This window comes from Carcharhinus amblyrhynchos, chromosome 12 (genome assembly GCF_965287045.1).
Source record: "Carcharhinus amblyrhynchos chromosome 12, sCarAmb.v2.hapA, whole genome shotgun sequence".
NCBI classification, from domain to species: Eukaryota; Metazoa; Chordata; class Chondrichthyes; order Carcharhiniformes; family Carcharhinidae; genus Carcharhinus; species Carcharhinus amblyrhynchos.
Window position 1 is genome coordinate 33508857 of NC_137335.1, and position 19670 is coordinate 33528526.

Consider the following 19670-nt stretch of genomic DNA (forward strand, 5'->3'; position numbering starts at 1 on the left):
TCTAAAATCCGGAAATGATTAGGCCCTAAGCTTTCCGTACTGGCGATGTTACAGCATTAATATTATCCAGTCACTCATCCTACTCCATCATCCTACTTCATTGTGTGCTGTTTGGTCTTCAGATCCAAGGATGGATATAATTGCTTTGGCGAGAATATGCCAAGAGAAGGTTCTGGAAAAGAGAGTGGGCCGATAATGAGCGAACTGGACTTATACTTCCTGGGACTGAATTTTTCAGATAGCGAGGCCTGCCTTCCCACCATCCGAATGTGCATCAGTTGGCTTCAGGCGGGAATTTTGCCCCAGAATCTCATTGGCCAGTAATTCTGTAGCTCACCAATCCCTACAGTAATGGAAGAAGAGTTTTAAGTTTATTTATTAGCCACAAGTAAGAGTTACATTAATATTGCAATGATGTTACTGTGAAACTTTCCTAGTCACCACGCTTCAGCACCTGTTCAGGTTAATGTACCTAACCAGCATGGCTTTCAGACTGTGGGAAGAAATCGGAGCACCCAAAGGAAACCCATGCAGAACGGGGAGAATGTGCAAATTCCACACAGACAGTGACCCAAGCCAGGAATCAAACCTGGGTCCATGGCCCTGTGAGGCAGCAGTGCTAAATACTGAGCCACCGTGCTGCCCAAGAGGAAGTGCCTGAGCATAGGGCCTAAATTTCAGCACCACGCTACCCCCAGGTTTCTGTGGTGGTGGGGTGAGGAGCACGAAATTGAAAGAACAGGATTCCCTCTGGTTTCCCGCCTGCAGCAAACTTGCAGAAATTTAATACTGGGGCTGGCAAGGTCTTGAACAAGATGCTCACTTTACTCCAATTAAGGCCCTTAAGTGGGTCATAGCGAAAGTTTTCTGAGTGAGAGCAACCTTCAGAGTGAATTCCAAGGTGAGATCTTCAAAGGCGGAGATAGGTAACTCACTAACTGTCCTGTCTGGAGACAGTACACATCTCTTTAACATGTGCTTAACCCTCTCTCCACTCACATTGTCTGTACCTTTAAGACTTGATTACCTGTAAAGACTTGCATTCCAATCATTATTTTGTAGATTGAGTTTGTGTCTTTATATACCCTGTTTGCAAATAGAACTCCCACTCACATGACAAAGGGGCAGCAAGCACTCTGAAAATTAGTGGCTTTTGTTACCAAATAAACCTGTTGGACTTTAACCTGGTGTTGTGAGACGTCTAACTGTGTTTACCCCTATCCAATGCCAGCATCTCCACATCTTCGACCTAAGACACCAGAAATGACAATGGCAAACCCAGCCCTCTTGACCTGCACAGTCCTTTTGAATAACTTCTGGGGCTATCCTGCAGAAGACAAGCAACAGCCTGAAATAGTCATACTCACAGGATCATATCTTACAGATAATGATCCAGACACCACCATCACCATTCCTGGGTATGTCCTGTGTCGTGGGCAGAACAGACCCAGGTGATGGCATACTGGTATAGAGTCAAGAGGGACCGACCCTGGGAGTCCTCAATGTCAACTCTGATTTCCATGAAGTCTCGTGGTACCAGGTCAGACATGGACATGAAACCTCCTGCTGATTACCATATAACTAGCCCACGACTAGATCAATAGAATGTAGGTTTGAGCACATATCCAGCAGACACGGAGTGTTTGCTAGACCTGGCTCTCCATGGTGATTGCTAACATATCTACAGAGATAGCTAATTGCTTGTATGGTAGAACTGATCCACAACTCAGGACTTGGATGGACTGCTCCACCTTTTGGTCAAGTCTGTGCATGGCTTCTGGCATCTCTGCTATGTATTCCCCTGTCTGTCTCTGCATCTCCATCAGTTAGCTCACAGTGTTTCCCAATGGCATGTTATCAGTATTGGCTCAGCTTAGGCTTGGTTCCCAGCAGTCCTTTGATTGTCAATGATGTCAATTGTCACACCTTCCATCAGCTGCTGTGATGTGCTCATTGGATTGTGACCTTGAGTCTAACCGTGAATGTGTACCAGTTGAGGTAACTGTCTCTATGCTGGTGAAGGGTATGGGAGTAATGTTATTGATAATGTATCCTGTGAGTGATCTGTGTCATCATCCCCAGAGGCAGAGGTCAGACTTGCTGCAGGAGCATTGCTCCTTGCTGTGAGGACCTGCAGTGAAGAACACACAGGGTGGGATTTTGCGGCCTTGCTCATCCCAAAACTGTAAGATCCCACCAGAGCTTAACAGATCTTTCCATGGTCTGCCCCCTCCGATTCTCATGGCAGACGGGACAGTAAAATTCCGCAGCAGATTCTGGCTCGCGCTTGTGCATAGTTCTTTTCCCTTTCAGGTAGTTATCATGGTGCAGAGTCAGGAGCCAGAGGTTTTCCTGAAGTCAGGGTCCTGAGCCCAAGGACTAGATTTTCCGGCCACGCTTGCCCTAAAACTGGAAAACCCTACCCAAGGTCAATGGACCTTTGCATGGTCTGCTGCCTGTCAGCTACAATTCCCATGGGGGTGGGATGGGGGAAATCCCCTCAAAAGCAAAATCCAGCCCCTAATGTTTGAAACAGAAAGATCAGGGTCTTGGAAGAAAAGAGAAAATGCTGAAAAATCTCAGCGGGTCTGGCAGCATCTGTAAGAAGAGAGAAGACCTGACGTTTTGAGTCCAGATGACCTTTTGTCAAAGCTGATATCTTGGAAGAGGCTGATGTCATTGGGCAGAATTTAATTCTCCCCGCAAGGTGGGCTCTTAGGCAGCGGAGGGAAGCATAAAATTGAATGGACATGTTACCCCCTGGGAACCCACCCACCCATCACCTGACACAATTTCATTCTTGGGTGAGCAGAGCCTTAGGTCGGAAACTGCCCATTCACCTATTAAGGCTCGTAACTGGTCACTCAATGATCACTAAAGGCTTTATCCTCCTCACCCTCAATGTTTAGGCTAGCAGGTGTGGGGAGGGTGAGAAATGAACATTTCCACCTTTCCCCATCTCAGCCGGGAAGGCGCCTCATTCTGAAGGCTCTTCAGAGTTTGGGCACCCTCCACCCTGGGATGTTGGAGCTCCAGGTCCCTCTCACCTTCTGGCCCAACTCCCAATTGCCCTCCTGTAATCATCCATAGGATTTAGGAGCAGAAGTTGGCAAATTCAGCCCTTTGAGCCTGCTCCACCATTCAGTCAAATCACGGCTGATCTTTCCCTGGTCTCCAGTCCACCTCCTCTCCTGTTCCACATATCCTGCTTTCCCCTTCTTTATTAGAAATAGATCCATCCATCTATTACATTTTCAGAACATATATCTTCAGAACCTAACGCAATGTCAGTCAGAGAAGGGGTGAATGTGTTATAGACAGACAGTCCAGTTCTAGAACATAGAACAGTACAGCACAGTACAGGCCCTTTGGCCCTCAATGTGGCGCCAAGCTATGTCCAATCCCAAGATTAAGCTATCCCATTCCCTATCATTCTGGTGTGCTCCAGGTGCCTACCCAATAACCGCTTGAAAGTTCCTGAAGTGTCTGACTCCACTATCACAGCAGGCAGTGCATTCTACACACCAACCACTCTCTGAGTAAAGAACCTACCTCGGACATCCCTCCTATAATCCCACCATGAACCTTCTAGTTATGCCCCCTAGTAACAGCTACATCCGCCGGAGGAAATTGTCTCTGAATGTCCACTCCATCTAGCCTCCTCATCTTCTTATAAACTTCTTTTAAGTCATCTCTCATCCTCCTCCACTCTAAAGAGAAAAGCCCCACCTCTCTCAACGTTTCCTCATAAGACCTACCCGCCAAACCAGGCAGCATCCTGGTAAATCTCCTCTGCACTCTCTCCAATGCTTCCACATCCTTCTTATAGTGAGGTGACCAGAACTGCACACACTATTCCAAATGTGGTCTCACCAAGGTCCTGTATAGTTGCAACATAACCCCACAGCTCTTAAACTCAAATCCCCTGTTAATAAACACTAACACACCATAAGCCTTCTTCACAGCTCTATCCACTTGAGTGGCAACCTTCAGAGATCTGTGGATATGAACCCCAAGATCTCTCTGTTCCTCCACATTCCTCAGAACCCTGCCATTGACCCTATATTCCGCATTCAAGTTTGTCCTACCAAAATGAATCACCTCACACTTATCAGTATTAAATTCCATCTGCCACTTTTTGGCCCAATTCTGCATCCTATCAATGTCTCTTTACAGCCTACAAGAGCCCTCCACCTCATCCACTACACCATCAATTTTGGTGTCATCAGCAAATTTACTGACCCACCCTTCAGCTCCCTCTTCCAAGTCTTTGATAAAAATCACAAATAGCAGAGGACCCAGCGCTGATCCCGGTGGTAACTGGTCTCCAGTCTGAAAATTTTCCTTACACCACCACCCACTGTCTTTTATGAAATAGCCAGTACTTATCCAATCAGCCAAATTTCCATCTATCCAACACCTCCTTACTTTATTCATGAGCCTACCATGGGGAATCTTATCAAATGCTTCACTAAAATCCATGTATACAACATCAACTGCTCTACCTTCATCTACATATTTAGTTACCTCCTCAAAGAATTCAATCAAATTTGAGAGACAAGATTTACCCCTCACAACTCCATGCTGTCTATCTTGGATTAAGCTGCATCTTTCCAAATGGTCATAAATCCTATCCCTCAGGACCTTTTCCATTAACTTACCGACCACTGAAGTAAGACTAACTGGCCTATAATTAATAGGGTCATTCCTATTTTCTTTCTTGAGGACAGGAACAACTTTCGCCACTCTCCAGTCCTCTGGCACAATCCCCGTAGACAGTGAGGACCCAAAGATCAAAGCTAAAGGCTCTGCAATCTCATCCCTTGTCTCCCAAAGTATCCTAGGATGTATCCCATCTGGCCCAGGGGACTTATCCACCCTCAGGTTTTTCAAAATCGCTAACATATCTTCTCTCAGAACATCTACCTCCTCCATCTTATCAGCCTGTATCACACATTCATCCTCAAAAACACGGCCTCTCTCCTTAGTGACCACTGAAGTATTCATTCAATACCTCACCTATCTCTTCTGACTCCATACACAAGTTCCCACTACTATCCTTGACTGGCCCTAACATTTTTATATTTCTCACATAAGAGTAAAACGCCTTGGGATTTTCCTTGATCCGAACCACCAAGGACTTTTCGTGTCTCCTTTTAGCTCTCCTAAGCCTTTTTTTAACTCATTCCTTGCTACCTTGTAACCCTCAAGCGACTGAACAGGCGTTTGACAAAGTACCTCACAAGAGGTTATTGCAGAAGGTCGAGGGACATGGAGTTGGGGGTAGGGTGTTAGCGTGGATAGAGGATTGGTTGTCAAATAGGAGGCAGAGAGTGGGGGTCAACGGGTGCTATTCGGATTGGCGGATGGTGACTTGTGGAGTGCCCCAGGGGTCGGTGCTGGGGCCTCAGCTTTTTACCATTTATATAGATGATCTGGAGGAGGGAACCGAGTGTAGGGTGTCGAAATTTGCTGATGACACCAAGATTGGGGGAACGGCAAATTGTGCGGAGGGTGTGGAGAGTCTGCAGAAGGATCTAGATAGGCTGGGCGAATGGGCCAGGAAATGGCAAATGGAATTTAATGTTGGCAAGTGCGAGGTGGTCCACTTTGGTAGGAAGAATGGTAGGAAGGATTATTACTTACATGGCGAAAAACTGCAGCAGGCGACAGTGCAGAGGGACCTCGGGGTCCTTGTGCATGAGTCGCAAAAACCCAGCTTGCAGGTGCAGCAGGTGGTCAGGAAGGCGAATGGGATGCTGGCCTTCATAGCGAGGGGGATTGAATATAAAAGTAGGGAGGTCTTGCTGCAGCTGTATAGGGCATTGGTGAGGCCACAGCTGGAGTACTGTGTGCAGTTTTGGGCGCCGCACCTGCGCAAAGATATTTTGGCCTTGGAGGGAGTGCAGACGAGGTTTACTAGGCTGATACCGGAGTTGAGGGGGTTGAGCTATGAGGAGAGGCTGAATAAACTAGGCTTGTACTCGTTAGAGTTTAGAAGAATGAGGGGATATCTCATTGAGACGTATAAGATGATGAATGGGATGGGTAGGATAGAGGTGGAGAGACTCTTCCCGCTCAAAAAAGACAGTAGGACTAGGGGGCACAGCCTCAAGATAAAGGGGGGGCGGTTTAGAATGGAGTTGAGGAGGAACTTCTTCACTCAAAGGGTGGTGAATCTCTGGAATTCTCTGCCCGTTGAAGTGGTGGAGGCTGCTCGCTAAATATTTTTAAGACGCGGGTTGATAGGTTTTTGATAAGAGAGGGGATTAAGTGTTATGGGGAGAGGGCGGGAAAGTGGAACTGAGCCACGACAGATCAGCCATGATCTTATTGAATGGCGGGGCAGGCTCGAAGGGCTAGATGGCCTACTCCTGCTCCTATTTCTTATGTTCTTATGAACTGAACCTTGTTTTCTCATCCTTACGCTTCCTTTTTCCTCTTGAAAAGACATTCAACCTTCTTTGTGAACCTTGGTTCCCTCACTCGGCCATTTCCTCCCTGCCTGACAGGGACATACCTATCAAGGACACGCAGTATTTGTTCCTTGAAAAAGCTCCACTTTTCGTTTGTGCCCATACCTGACAGTTTCTGTTCCCATCTTATGCTCCCTAATTGTTGCCTAATTGCATCGTAATTACCCCTGCCCCAATTATAGACCTTGATCTGCCATGTGACCTTATCCCTCCTCATTGCAATAATGAAGGACACGGAATTGTGGTCACTGTCTCCAAAGTGCTCCCTCATAAACAATGCTAACACTTAGCCCGCTTCATTACCCAGTACCAAGTCCAATGTGGCCCCACCTCTTGTCGGCTTATCCACATATTGTGTCAGGAAACCCTCCTGCACACACTGTACAAAAAGTGCCCCATCCAAACTATTTGACCTATAAAAGTTTCAATCAATATTTGGAAAGTTAAAGTCACCCATGATAAATACCCTGTGACCTCCACACTTATTCAGAATCTGCTTTGCCATTTCCTCCTTCGCATCTCTATTGCTTTTTAGGGGGCCAAAAGAAAATTCCTTTCCTATTTCTAACTTCAGCCCATATTACCTCAGTAGGCAGATCGCCCTCAAAATGCCTTTCAGCAGCCGTTAAACTATCCTTGATTAACAGATGCTACTCCTCCACCTCTTTTACCACCTTCCCTACTCATACTGAAACATCAATATCCCAGAATTGCCAATAACCATTCCTGTCCCTGTTCTAACCATGTCTCCATAATGGCCACAACATTGTAGTCCCAAGTACCAATCCACACTCCAAGTTCACCTACCTTATTCCAGATGCTCCTTGCATTGAAGTAGATACACTTCAACCCACCTTCCTATCTGCCTGTACACTCCTGCGACCTAGATATCTTCCTTAGTACCTCACTAGCCTCAACACCGACTTCTGGACTACAGCTGTTTTCCCACCCCCTGACAAATTAGCCTAAGCCCCACCGAAGAGCTGTGACAAATTTCCCTCCCAGGATATTACTGCCCCTCTGGTTCAGATGCAAACCATCCTGTTTGTACAGGTCTCACCTTCCCCAGAATGTGCTCCAATTATCCATGTAAATGAAACCCTCTCTCTTACACCATCCCTGCACTCTCTCCCTGTTCCTCAACTCACTAGCACGTGGCACTGGCAACAAACCAGAGACGACACATGCTTTGTCCTGGCTCTTGGTTTCCATCCTAGCTTCCTAAATTCCTGTTTTAAATCCCCATCCCTCCTCCTACCTATTTCGTTGGTACCGATGTGTACCACGACCTGCGACTGATGCCCCTCCCCCTTAAGGATCCTGAAAACACGGTCCGAGACGTCATGTATCCTGGCACCCGGGAGGCAACATACCATCCGTGAGTCTCTTTTGCTGCCGCAGAACCTCTATCTGTCCCTCTAACCATCGCATCCCCTATGACTATTGCGCACAGAGATGGACTCAGTGCTGGAGATCCGGTCAACTTGGCCTACCACTGGTGGCAAAGGAGTTAGAACAATATATGTAGTAAATGTTGCACTGTTAGGAAAGGGGTGAGTAAACAATCAGCAAGTGCCAAGTGTTAGGAAAGGGATGAGTACACAGCCAGTAAGTAGCAATTTAGGAAAGAGGTGAGGATATAGCCACTGAGTACCAATGTTAGGAAAGGGATGAGTACACAGCCACTGAGTACACACTGTTAGGAAAGAGGTGAGAACACAGCCAGTGAGTACCAATGTTAGAAAAGGGATGAGTACACAGCCACTGAGTACGCACTGTTAGGAAAGAGATGAGAACACAGCCAGTGAGTACCAATGTTAGGAAAGGGATGAGTACACAACCACTGAGTACGCACTGTTAGGAAAGGGATGAGCACACAGTCACTGAGTACCAATTTAGGAAAGGGGTGAGCACGTAACCAGTGAGTACCAAATGTTAGGAAAGGGGTGAGTACATAGCCAGTGAGTATTTCCCTGCTGGGAAAGGGGTGAGGACACAGCCAGCGAGTGTGGTTTGCATTAGCCAAATAATCTTACTCGTTTGAATTTGGCTGCTGTTTGTTTATTTGGAGGCAGAACAATTTATTATAGAAATAATGACAATGGTGAAATAACAGATTTTTCTCAGTTTATTCTGTCTGATGGCATAGCTTTGATTAGTACAATTAAAATATAATGTAAATGTAAGCTTTGTTTACATTTGTACAAGTTACACTTTGCTTCGATCAGTCTGCTAGGAACTGACAGATTAATGTGAATTGGCCTTTAGTCGAGAAAATATCAGTTTTCACAATTTCTTACGTGGAATTTCACATGTATAAAAATATTATGCAACTGTGAAAACGTGTTTCAATAACTCTGACCATTTGAAGCCCAATACTTAATGCAGAATAAATAGAATATCACAAAATAGAATATGTAAATGCATGCAGAATTGTACTTTCACCTGGGAGAATGTCTTTGAACACACTCCTGTGAATCTTTATACTTACAAATAAAACTGCAACCCACTACCATCAGTGCAATAGCGCATAAGTTAAATAATCATTTGCAAGTCCTACACTGTAGGCAAAAAAGGACTTTACATGTCTACTTATAAACACAATGAATACTGTTAATCAGTTGATGGCCGTCATTGTTTGCAGGCAGCATTAGCCTACTGGAAGTCCACCACTGCCTCTTAGTGCTTCAATAAGCTGTACAGCTTGACCAGGACAGTTAAGTACCATATTTTGGTGAAGTCATTCTCAAGTCTTAAACATCAGTTTTCACGTAGGACAACTGCTGATCCTCCGGAACATTAGTTGTTTTTTTCAGAATAGATTTGAGCTTGGCAACTTTTACAGATATCCTGCAGCAATAAGGAGTAATCTTCCTTCCACTGTCTAAATTTCTCAGAGGTCAGCTGTGGACTTTCCAAGAGCTGGTTTATTATGGCCAAGTCTGCTTCTTTGGACTAGTTGATGGAGACAAAAGAAGAGAAAAAGCAACCATAACTACTATGATACAAACCAACCATGTTTAATCACTGTAAAAATAACTTACTGCTATGCTGCACTGTATGTGCACGTTCCACTTCATATACGTACTAAAGGCATGTTTGATATATGGATTTTCTTACGTTCAAATAAAATTTAATTCCTGATGAGAGCAAGACTGTCATTTTCTGGAGCAGCTTTGATTTGATTTATTATTGTCACATGTAGTATTCTACAGTGAAAAATATTGTTTCTTGCATGTTATACAGACAAAGCATACCGTTCATTAGAGAAGGAAAGGAGACAGTGGAGAATCTAGTGTTATAGTCATAGCTAGGGTAGAGAAAGATCAATTTAATATGAGGTAGGTCCATTCAAAAGTCTGATGGCAGCAGGGAAGAAGCTGTTCTTAAGTTGGTTCGTATGTGACCTTAGACTTTCGCATCTTTATCCTGTGCAAGAAGGTGGAAGAGAGAACGTCTGGGGTGCGTGCGGTCCTTAATTATGTTGGCTGTTTTGCTGAGGCAGCGGCAAGAGTAGACAGAGTCAATGGATGGGAGGCTGGTTTGCGTGATGGATTGGGTTTCATTCACGACCCTTTGTAGTTTCATGCAGTCTTCAGCAGAACAGGAGCCATAACAAAGCTGTGGTGAAGACTTCCATATTGCAATCAGCTCCACACCAATTTCTGGCACGGAGCTGATGATGCTGGAAATCTTTGGTTGGGAGATGTGTGGAAGCTGTGATGCCCAGCAGGAAACCTGCATAACGGCCTGTCTCCCAGCCTTCTGTGATGTCAGAGCAGGAGGCTGGGAGAATCCCCCCTATATTTATATGGAATCTCTAAATAGAATGACATGTCCCAGAACATTTCAGAGGAGCATTATAAAGCAAAGCTTTCGAGCTTGGGACTGAGGAACTGAAAGCGCAGCCACCAATAGTATAGTGATTCAAATTGGGGATGTACTAGAGGTTAGAATTAGGGACAATCGATATCTTTGGGGGGTTTGTGGCTGGAGGAGGTTAGAGAGCTAGGGAGGGGTTAGGCCCGGGGGATTTGAAAACGAAGATGAAAATTTTAAAATCGAGATGTTGCATGACAGAGGGCCAAAGAGGATCAGTGAACACGGGGTGATAAACAGGGCTTGCTGTGCATAAAGCCACATGCAGCTAAATTCTGAATTACCTCAAATTTTCAACTGGTAAACTAACAAAGGCATGAACGAGGGTTTCAGAGCACTTGAGATGAGACAGGGATGAAGTTATGGAAATAGAAATAAGAATTGCATGAACATGCGCTCAAAAGTTTATTTCAGGATCAAATGTGACATCAAGGTTGTGAATAGATTGACTTAATCTCGGACTGTTGCCAGGGAGAGGGATGGAGTCAGTTGCTGGTGAACAGAGCATGGTCGAAAAACAATGACTCCAGTCTTTCCCATATTTAAATAGAAGAAGTTTCTGCTCATCCACTACTGGCTGTTAGATAAGGAGTCTAATCGTTTAGCAATAATCAAGTTGAGAAATGTGGTGATGACGTTACACCTGATATCATCAGGGTGTATGTATAAACTCATGTTGTGCTTCATGGAGCCAATGGATGGCATTTTGATGTGGGGGAGGGGATGGTAGCGAGGATAGACCCTTGGTGGACACCAGATTTAATGTATGACAGCAGGAAGAACAAAATTGTAAATGATCCTTTGGCTTGATTCTCTGGACAGCAATGGAACTTGGTGAGCGCAGTCCCATCCAGTTGGCCTTTGGAACAGGATAGTATGGTCAAATACATCAAAGGCAGTAGGTGGGTCAAGAAGGGTGAGAGAGAGGAAACTATCTTTGTCACAGTTACATAGAATGTCATTTGTGACTTAAGAGCTGTTTCAGAACTGTGGCAGCAGGATTCAAGCATGGAATTCAAGGAAAGACGGGTATTAATTTTTGAGGTGATAACATGTGAAGGACTTTGGAAAAGAAAGGGATGTTGGAGATGATGGTAGTTTGCAAGGACAGTGGGGTCAAGGGTTTATTTTGAGGATTGACGTGATAGTAGTAGATTTAAAGAAGGGACAATACCTGAAGAAAACCATTTTAATATTGGTTAGTGTAGAGATCAGGAGGGAAGTTGGCTGGTCAGCAGTTTAGTGGAAATAGGATCGAGGAAGCATGGAGAAGATGAGCTAAGAGAGGGCATGAGGGGAGATAGGCAAGAAACTAGAGAAAGATGCAAGTTCAGGGCTAGGACAGGACGGAGCATTTCAGGAAGTTTGGTAAGGGGATGGTTAGTGGAAGGAGAGATACGGCAGTGACTGATGATCAGATACTCTCAATCTTAGCAGCAAAAGTCCATGAGCTCCCCACACTTGTTGGAGGTGAGAGTGATGAGATAGGGCAGAATGTTTTAAGAAGATGGTTTGCAGTAGAGACAAAGAGCTGGGAGTTTTCTTTGTATTCTAGGATGACCCAAGAACAGTGAATAGTTTCAGCAGATGAGAGCTGGAGCTGATAATGTTTTAAGTGGTCCAACCAGATCTGGTGATGAATGGCTAAACCATTCATCTGCCATTTCCTTTCAAATCTACACCTTTCGGATTTATGGAGAGAAGGGCCGCACTAACAGGAATATCAGGGTGAGAGAGACTAATAGTTTTACTGGAGTCTAGAACATCAAGGGTACAGGCGAGGGTGAATTATCAGTAGCTACAAAATGTGAACAGAGGGTCAAAGGAGACAGTTGGAATTTTGAAACTGCAGCTGCAACTGAATTGAGGGATAGTTTTTTCCAAGGGTGGATACAAGAGGTGGTAGGGTTGGGCGTGGAAAGGGGGATACGGGTGATGAATGAATGATACAGGGATGTGGTCAGAGATAGCCTTACCTGTAATAGATATGATGGGACTAGCAAGACCATGTCAGGGAGAAAGATCGAGGGGTTGGCCGTGAATATGGATTAGGGAGTCTGCACGGAAGAGGAGATATAGGAAGCTTAACTTAGAGCAGAGCAAGCATGATGAGTTGAGATGAAACATCAAGTTGGATAAATCATTCATACAGAGGTTGAGAGAGAAATCACTGAAGAAAGCTCAGTGATACTATTTTCATTATACTTGGGAGAGTGGTGCAGAATGATATGTTGAAAGACAGAGGAGGGTGTGGAACAAGTTGAGATGCTCAAAGTGGGAGAATGTGCCAAAGAAATGGAGGGTCAGACCAAAGTGCAATCTGGAGCTGAGCATCACACTTGACCTGATAGGGCAAATGGTGGAAGACATAACTAGGTGAAGAGGCTTCAGTCAGGAGGAAGGTGTAATCACTCCTCAACCAGCTTCATTTTATAGACAGCTGGAAAATATCCATTTTGTGCTGCTTTGGATTGTCAATCTGCACAACCTTGTCCCCTGATTGGCAATAGAACAGACAAATCTTTCAGCCAAAATTAACACCATCCTGTTTTCCATTTAACTGCATAGACTACATGGGCAGTAATTCTGAAATAAGAATTGGGGATAATAGGATAGAAACACCGTCAGAACCCGTTTGATGACTTCCCTTCTTCGTTTTTTTAATGAGGGCAAGAATGGTTTAAAATGGTGAAGCTGTCTTTCTCAATATTTAGTGGGAAGCAAATATTAGTTAATGAATATTGATCAGGGAGATGGCAATGTAGTGGCATTGGTTATCCAGGGACCCTGGCCAATGCTCTGGAGACATGGTTTCAAATCTCAACATGGTAGTTTTTGGAATTTGAATCGAGTTAATAAAAAAAATCTGGAACGTGAAGCCAGTCTCAGTAATGGTAACCATAGCCAATATTTTATAATTTCCCCTTCTGACTGAGGGAGCCTTACCCTTAAGCCATGGTGAGCTCTGGACCTTGAGCCCCTCTCCCCTCACCCCCTGAGCCCCATGGCCCTCCTCATGACTCCCAAGTATGTTCCCTACCTTCCCCGCCCTGGGACACCTGCTATTTTGAACCCCCTTGGTCCTGAGACTTAGTTCCAGGCAGTTCCCTGCACTGCCTCTTCTGGCCTCTGCAGTACTATGCCTGGAGAAATGCTGGGCAATACCAAGTGAGGGTGAAAATCCTGCTTTCTGCTAATCAATGCTTATTTGGAGCATAATATGGCATTGGAGCTGCTAGGGTTGGGGGGGGTGGGGATGTGTTACTTGCCAACTCTTCAGATGGTGGGGCCTGAACTCTGCTATCCTGAAAATTCAGGTCCACAAAATTATCACCAATTGTAGTAAAAACCTATCTAGTTCACTAATATCCTTTAGGGAAGGAAATCTGCCATCCTTACCTGGTCAGACCTACATGTGATTTAAGATCCAAAGCAATGTGGTTGACTTTCAACTGCCCTCAAGCCATTCAGTTCAAGGGTATTTAGGTGATAAGCAACAAATGCTGGCTTTACCAGCAACGCCTACATCCCATGAAAGAATAAAAATATTGCTTCTGTTCTATTTGCTATTTTGCATTTCAGGGTTTTTTGGGATATTTACATAGAACATGTTCTTCGGTTAAAAAAATAAGCTGTTAGAGTTTGCCTTATGGTTGGTTTGAGAGTGTCGCCCAACCTAATCTCCATATTTAATTAAGTTATACTATAAAAATTCAATAAGTCTCCACTGTAACGCTGAGGATAAAAATCTGAGATAGTGGGACAAAAGACGTACAACTGTACTTTAACAAACCTGAGAAAAATATATACACAGTTAGTTAGTTAGATAAAGTATTTTACAATTCCAATGAAAGAGCTCTTTTAGAATTCAGATTGAAAATTAAATGCTGCTGCTATTTTATTCCTCTCCTGTTATTTTGGTCACAGCTTGTCAAAACATCAAAGTCTGCAACATTTCACTAAAAAGTTAAATATAAAATTTTCAAGGTGGATCTAGATTGAGAAAAATGTTTTACTGATGAGGCCTAATAGTTCTTTTTTCCAACAACCCATCAATTTAGCTAATTATGGAGCGCTTCTATTTTATTAACAGCTCCAAGAAGAATGCTGATATATACATACCTTCAAAGTACTGTTCAAAGCTCGAAATTTGTGCAACTTCTCATTGACAACAGGATTATTGCTGCGTTTTATGAAGGATCTCCTGTAATCCTTTCTCGTTGAAGGCCGATGTTTCCCAATAGGGGAAAGACTGGCTTTCTCTAAGCATTTGTACAATTGTTCCATTTCGTCTGAATTTTGTGGTTGTTCTGAAAGACAAGCAGCAAAGCAAATGTTAAATGGGCTCCTCAGTGACACCAATTCCCATTTAAATTGATAGCATAGAATCCCAGTGCAGAAGGTGGCCATTTGGTCCATCAAGCCTGTACTGACATCAATCCCACCCAGGCCCTATCCCTGTAACCCCATGTATTTATTCTACTAATCCCCTGACACTAAGCATTAAATATAGATCACTCATTAAACGACTTCATGAAATATAGTACTAATCACCACAATAAAACTAATTGAATGCAATTGAAATGATCTTAAATGTAGCATTAGATGGCACAAGAGATTAAACAGAACATTTGTCTGTGATTATAGGTCCTTGCTTTGAATTATTTCTTAAAAATTTATTGTATGGGATGTGGGTTTCACTGGCTAGACTAGCATTTATTGCCCACCCCTAGTTGCTCTTCAGAAGGTGGTGATGAGCTGCCTTCTTGAACTGCTTCAGTTCCTGAGGTGTAGGTACTCCCAGAATGCTATTAGAGAGGGAATTTCCCTGCAACAGTGAAGGAACGGCAATGTATTTCCGAGTCAGGATGGTGATTGACTTGGAGGAGAATTACCAGCTGATGGTGCTCCCTGGCATATCCTGCCCTTGTCCTTCTAGATGGTAGAAGTTGTAGATTTAGATAGTGCTGCCCAACGAGTCTTGGTGAGTTTCTTCAGTGCATCTTGTAGATAATACACATAGCTCCCACAGGTCATCGGCAGTGGAGGGAGTGAATATTTAAAGAAGAGAAAACAAAAGGGCTGCCTTGTCCTGGATGGTGTCAAGTTTCTTGAGTGTTGGAGCTGCACCCATCCAGGCAAGTGGAGAGTATTCCATCACACTTCTGACTTGTGCCTTGTAGGCGGTGATTCAGCAGGTGAGTTACTTGCCACAGGATTTCTCCATTAAAAGAGATGATTAGCATTGCATTTATTTCCAGAGACTGATGAAGGTTCTTTGTGAATTCATACAATCATATAGCACCAAGGAAGCCATTCGAATCATCACATTTGTGTAGGCTTCTTGAAAAAGCTATCCAATTAGTGACTTCCCTGGCTCTTTCCTAACAGCCCTCAAATCTTTCCTTTACAACTATCAATCCTGTTGCCCTTAAAAGCTTACTACAAAATCTTTGTTCACCAGCCTTCTGATGTAATTTCTAGATCTGTTTGGCATTCCCAACTATGCACCCACTCAATGAGAATTCACTACACAAAACATGCCACTGAATGCAGCTCCAACAACACTCAAGAAGCTTGACATCATTCAGGACAAAGCAAATCACCTAACTAGCACTCCATTCTTAAACATTCACTCCCTCCACTGCTGACAAACAGTCACAGCAGTGTGTATCATCTACACTGATAGGAGCTCACCAAAGCTTCTTAGGTAGTACATTCCAAACCCACAATCATGATCAGCTGGAAAGACAAAGGCAGCAGATACATGGGAATACTGCTATCTGGAAGTTTGCTTACAAGCTGCGCACCATCCTAACTTGGAAACATAGCACCATTCCTTCACTGTCGGTGCATCAAAATCCTGGAGTTCCCTCCCTAACAGCACTGCAATAATTCAAGGAGGCAGATTATCACCACTTTCTCAAGTTCAACTAGGGATGGGCAATAAATGTTGGCCCAGCCAGCAATGGCTACAACCCAAAACATAAAAAAAGGTAAATATTCCTTCTGAGAAATCATAAGGGGAAAGTGTATAGAAAATGGAATTTTTCTCAAGTTTACAACCAATGGACATAACTGGAGCAATGTGAAAGCAATTCTGAAATTCATCTAGCCACTGAATGTCAGAATGAAGTGCTCAATATTAAAACTGTCTCTTAAAAGGAGGTACATTAGCTAGCTAACGTTATTGAAAGAGCATTCTTGACAAAATTCAGGGTTCATTAAAATTTTCTATTTTCTTGTTTAAAATGTTAAGTGTTTCACCAATTTTAAAGTTTCAATTCAGCAGGATGAGCCTAAATAAACTCTTAATAAGAGCTTAGTTAAAATACTACACATCATACTGGGCATAAAACAAATTCACTGGAATGGTATGAGAGAATGAAAATACAAAAATAAATATGAAAAAACTAACTTTTTGCATTAGATCACAGATATGGAATGACATAATAGAAATTGTTAGATACTAGAGATAGTTTTATGCAAGTTATGTTTCTATTTGTGGGCGTTAAGAACAAGATATAGTTTTAAGTTTAATGTTTATATTTTCTAATTTGTGTCTAAAGAAAGATGAAGTCTGGGATTGGTTCTAGTTTGGAGGTGGAGCCAGCAGTCTGAGGCCCTATATATATATAAATATATAGGGAGTCCTCACTTAAAGTGATGATTGATTTCCTGAAAATCACCACTTTAAATGAAACCCCTTTAAGTAAAGCATTCTCATCAATGTTAAAATCAGAGTTAGATTCCTGAAGGCATTTGTGCCTGGATAAATCAATGTAAAAATTGAAACACAGTACCATACAATCTGCATGGTACATACTGTCCAGATTGCTGTAGAGTACAATAAGTGAGTTTAACATTTCTGCCTTGCTTGCAGGCTTCTTTCTTACAAAGATCTCTTTAAAACACCATGGCCAGGAATTTCTGGATCCGTGCAGCGTGTTTTCTGGCGGCAGACGTAGAGATGGCTGCCAGTGGGATCTTCCTGTTCCACCAAAGTCCACGACATTTTGTATGGCTTCCCCACACTGCCACTGGGGAGTCTAAAGAATCACCTTCGGTGGGACTGGGATATCCAGCCAGCAGGAAGGGCTCGAAAATCCCGCAGGTTCCTCAAACACAGGTACTCTGCGGTACAGAGCAGTATCCATGTACAATAAAGAATTTTTTTTACAAATGGAAGTCCACAGCAGTTCCTAAGGTGTGTACCGTGTAAACAGCAGAGAAATTTGAGAAACAAAGTTTACAGTACTGTATGTATACATTACTGCATGATACAGCAGAGAACTCTATCAGGAAACAAAGTCCACAGGTTCCTCAACTAGTGAAAAAAACTATAAAAATTAAATTTATTGTTGAAAATGCAGTAAAAAAATGATGTACTCTGAATGTACAGTAAGGACAAAACGGCAGCAACACAATCACAAGTAGATTGTACTCCAAGTCACTGGCCTGTTCATAAGGCCATAAGAGATAGGAGCAGAATTAGGCCACTCGGCCCATCGCGTCTGCTCCGCCATTCAATCATAGCTGATTTTCTTTTCACATCCCCATTCTTCTGCCTTTACCCCATCACCGCTGATCCTCTTATCCATCAAGAACCTATCTATCTTAAAGACACTCAATGACCTGGCCTCCACGGCAATCTGCAGCAAAGAGTTCCACAGATTCACCATTCTCTGGCTGAAGAAATTCCTCCCATTTAAAAGGATCGTCCCTTTAGCCTGAGGTTGTGCCCTCTGGTTCTCGTTTTTCCTACTAGTGGAAACATCCTCTATACATCCATTCTATCCAGGCCTCACAGTATCCTGTAAGTTTCAATAAGATGCCCCCTCATCCTTCTAAACTCCGACGAGTACAGACCCATAGCCCTCAACTGTTCCGCATACGACAATGGGTTCTGACCAGAGCCTTATACAGCTTCAGAAGTACATCCCTATTGTTGTATTCTAGCCCTCTCGACACGAATGCTAACATTGCATTTGTTTTCCTACCTGCCGACTGCATGTTAACCTTAAGAGAACCTTGAACAATGACTCCCAAGTCCCTTTGTGTTTCTGATTTCCTAAGCATTTTGCCGTTTAGAAAATAGACTGTACCTCTATTCCTCCTTCCAAAGTGCATAACCTTGCACTTTTCCACATTGTATTCCATCTGCCACTCTTTGCCCACTGTCCTAACCTGTCCCAAGTACTTCTGCAGCCCTCCTGCTTCCTCAATATTACCTGTCCCTATATATATCTTTGTATCATCTACAAACTTAGCGACAGTGCCTTCAGTTCCTTCTTTCAAATCATCAATGTATATTGTGAAAAGTTATGGTTCCAGCACTGACCCCTGAGGCACACCGCTAATCACTGGCTGCCATCCTGACGACGACTCCTTTATCCCCACTCTCTGCCTTCTGCTAGTCAACCAATCCTCTATCATGCAGTCACATCACTCAGGACTTGGTGACATTGTTGCATTGGACGTATGATGACATCATTACACCGGTTGCACCCATCAACACAAGGTGCAAAAAACAAGTCCTTGAAAATCAAACCATTTTAAAAGGGGAAAATTAAAACTGTTTTTTACTGTACATGCATTTTAAATGAGGCTTTATGACTCTTGAAGTGAAGAGAGACTGGAGGGACTGATTGTGGACAAGTCCCCAGGACCGGATGGAATGCATCCAAGGGTTCTGAAGGAAATGGCGGAGGTGATAGTGGATGCCTTGGTGATTATTTTCCAAACGTCGCTGGATTCTGGGGAAGTGCCGGAAGATTGGAAAACGGCTAATGTTACGCCGTTGTTTAAGAAGGGTGGCAGGCAAAAGGCAGGGAATTATAGGCCGGTTAGTTTAACGTCTGTTGTAGGAAAAATGTTAGAATCCGTGATCAAGGAGAAAATAGCGAGGCATCTTGAGGAGAATTGTTTGGTAGAGCAGACGCAGCATGGTTTCGTTAAGGGGAAGTCGTGTCTGATGAATTTATTGGCGTTCTATGAGGATGTGTCTAGGGCGGCGGATAGAGGAGAGCCGGTGGATGTGGTCTTTCTTGATTTTCAGAAGGCGTTTGACAAGGTGTCTCACAAGAGGTTATTACAGAAGGTAAGGGGGCATGGAGTTGGGGGTAGGGTGTTAGCATGGATAGACGATTGGCTGTCAAATAGGAGGCAGGGAGTGGGGGTCAATGGGTGCTATTCGGATTGGCGGTTGGTGACTAGTGGAGTGCCCCAGGGGTCGGTGCTGGGGCCTCAGCTATTCACCATTTATATAGATGATCTGGAGGAGGGAACCGAGTGTATGGTGTCGAAATTTGGTGA

At 43.7% G+C, this 19670-nt stretch overlaps 1 protein-coding gene across 1 annotated transcript in view; it reads right to left on the reverse strand.

The window, feature by feature from the left end:
* Nucleotides 1-8616: 8616 nt before the first annotated feature.
* ipcef1 (interaction protein for cytohesin exchange factors 1) overlaps nucleotides 8617-19670 on the reverse strand; it is a 135003-nt gene continuing 123949 nt past the window's right edge. Inside the window, exons 10-11 of the mRNA XM_080200345.1 lie at nucleotides 14478-14665; nucleotides 8617-9431 (exon numbers count right to left, since the gene is read on the reverse strand). Coding sequence (XP_080056471.1) covers nucleotides 9276-9431; nucleotides 14478-14665 — 344 coding nt within the window. The 3' untranslated portion in view covers nucleotides 8617-9275. The remainder of the gene's footprint in view (nucleotides 9432-14477; nucleotides 14666-19670) is intronic.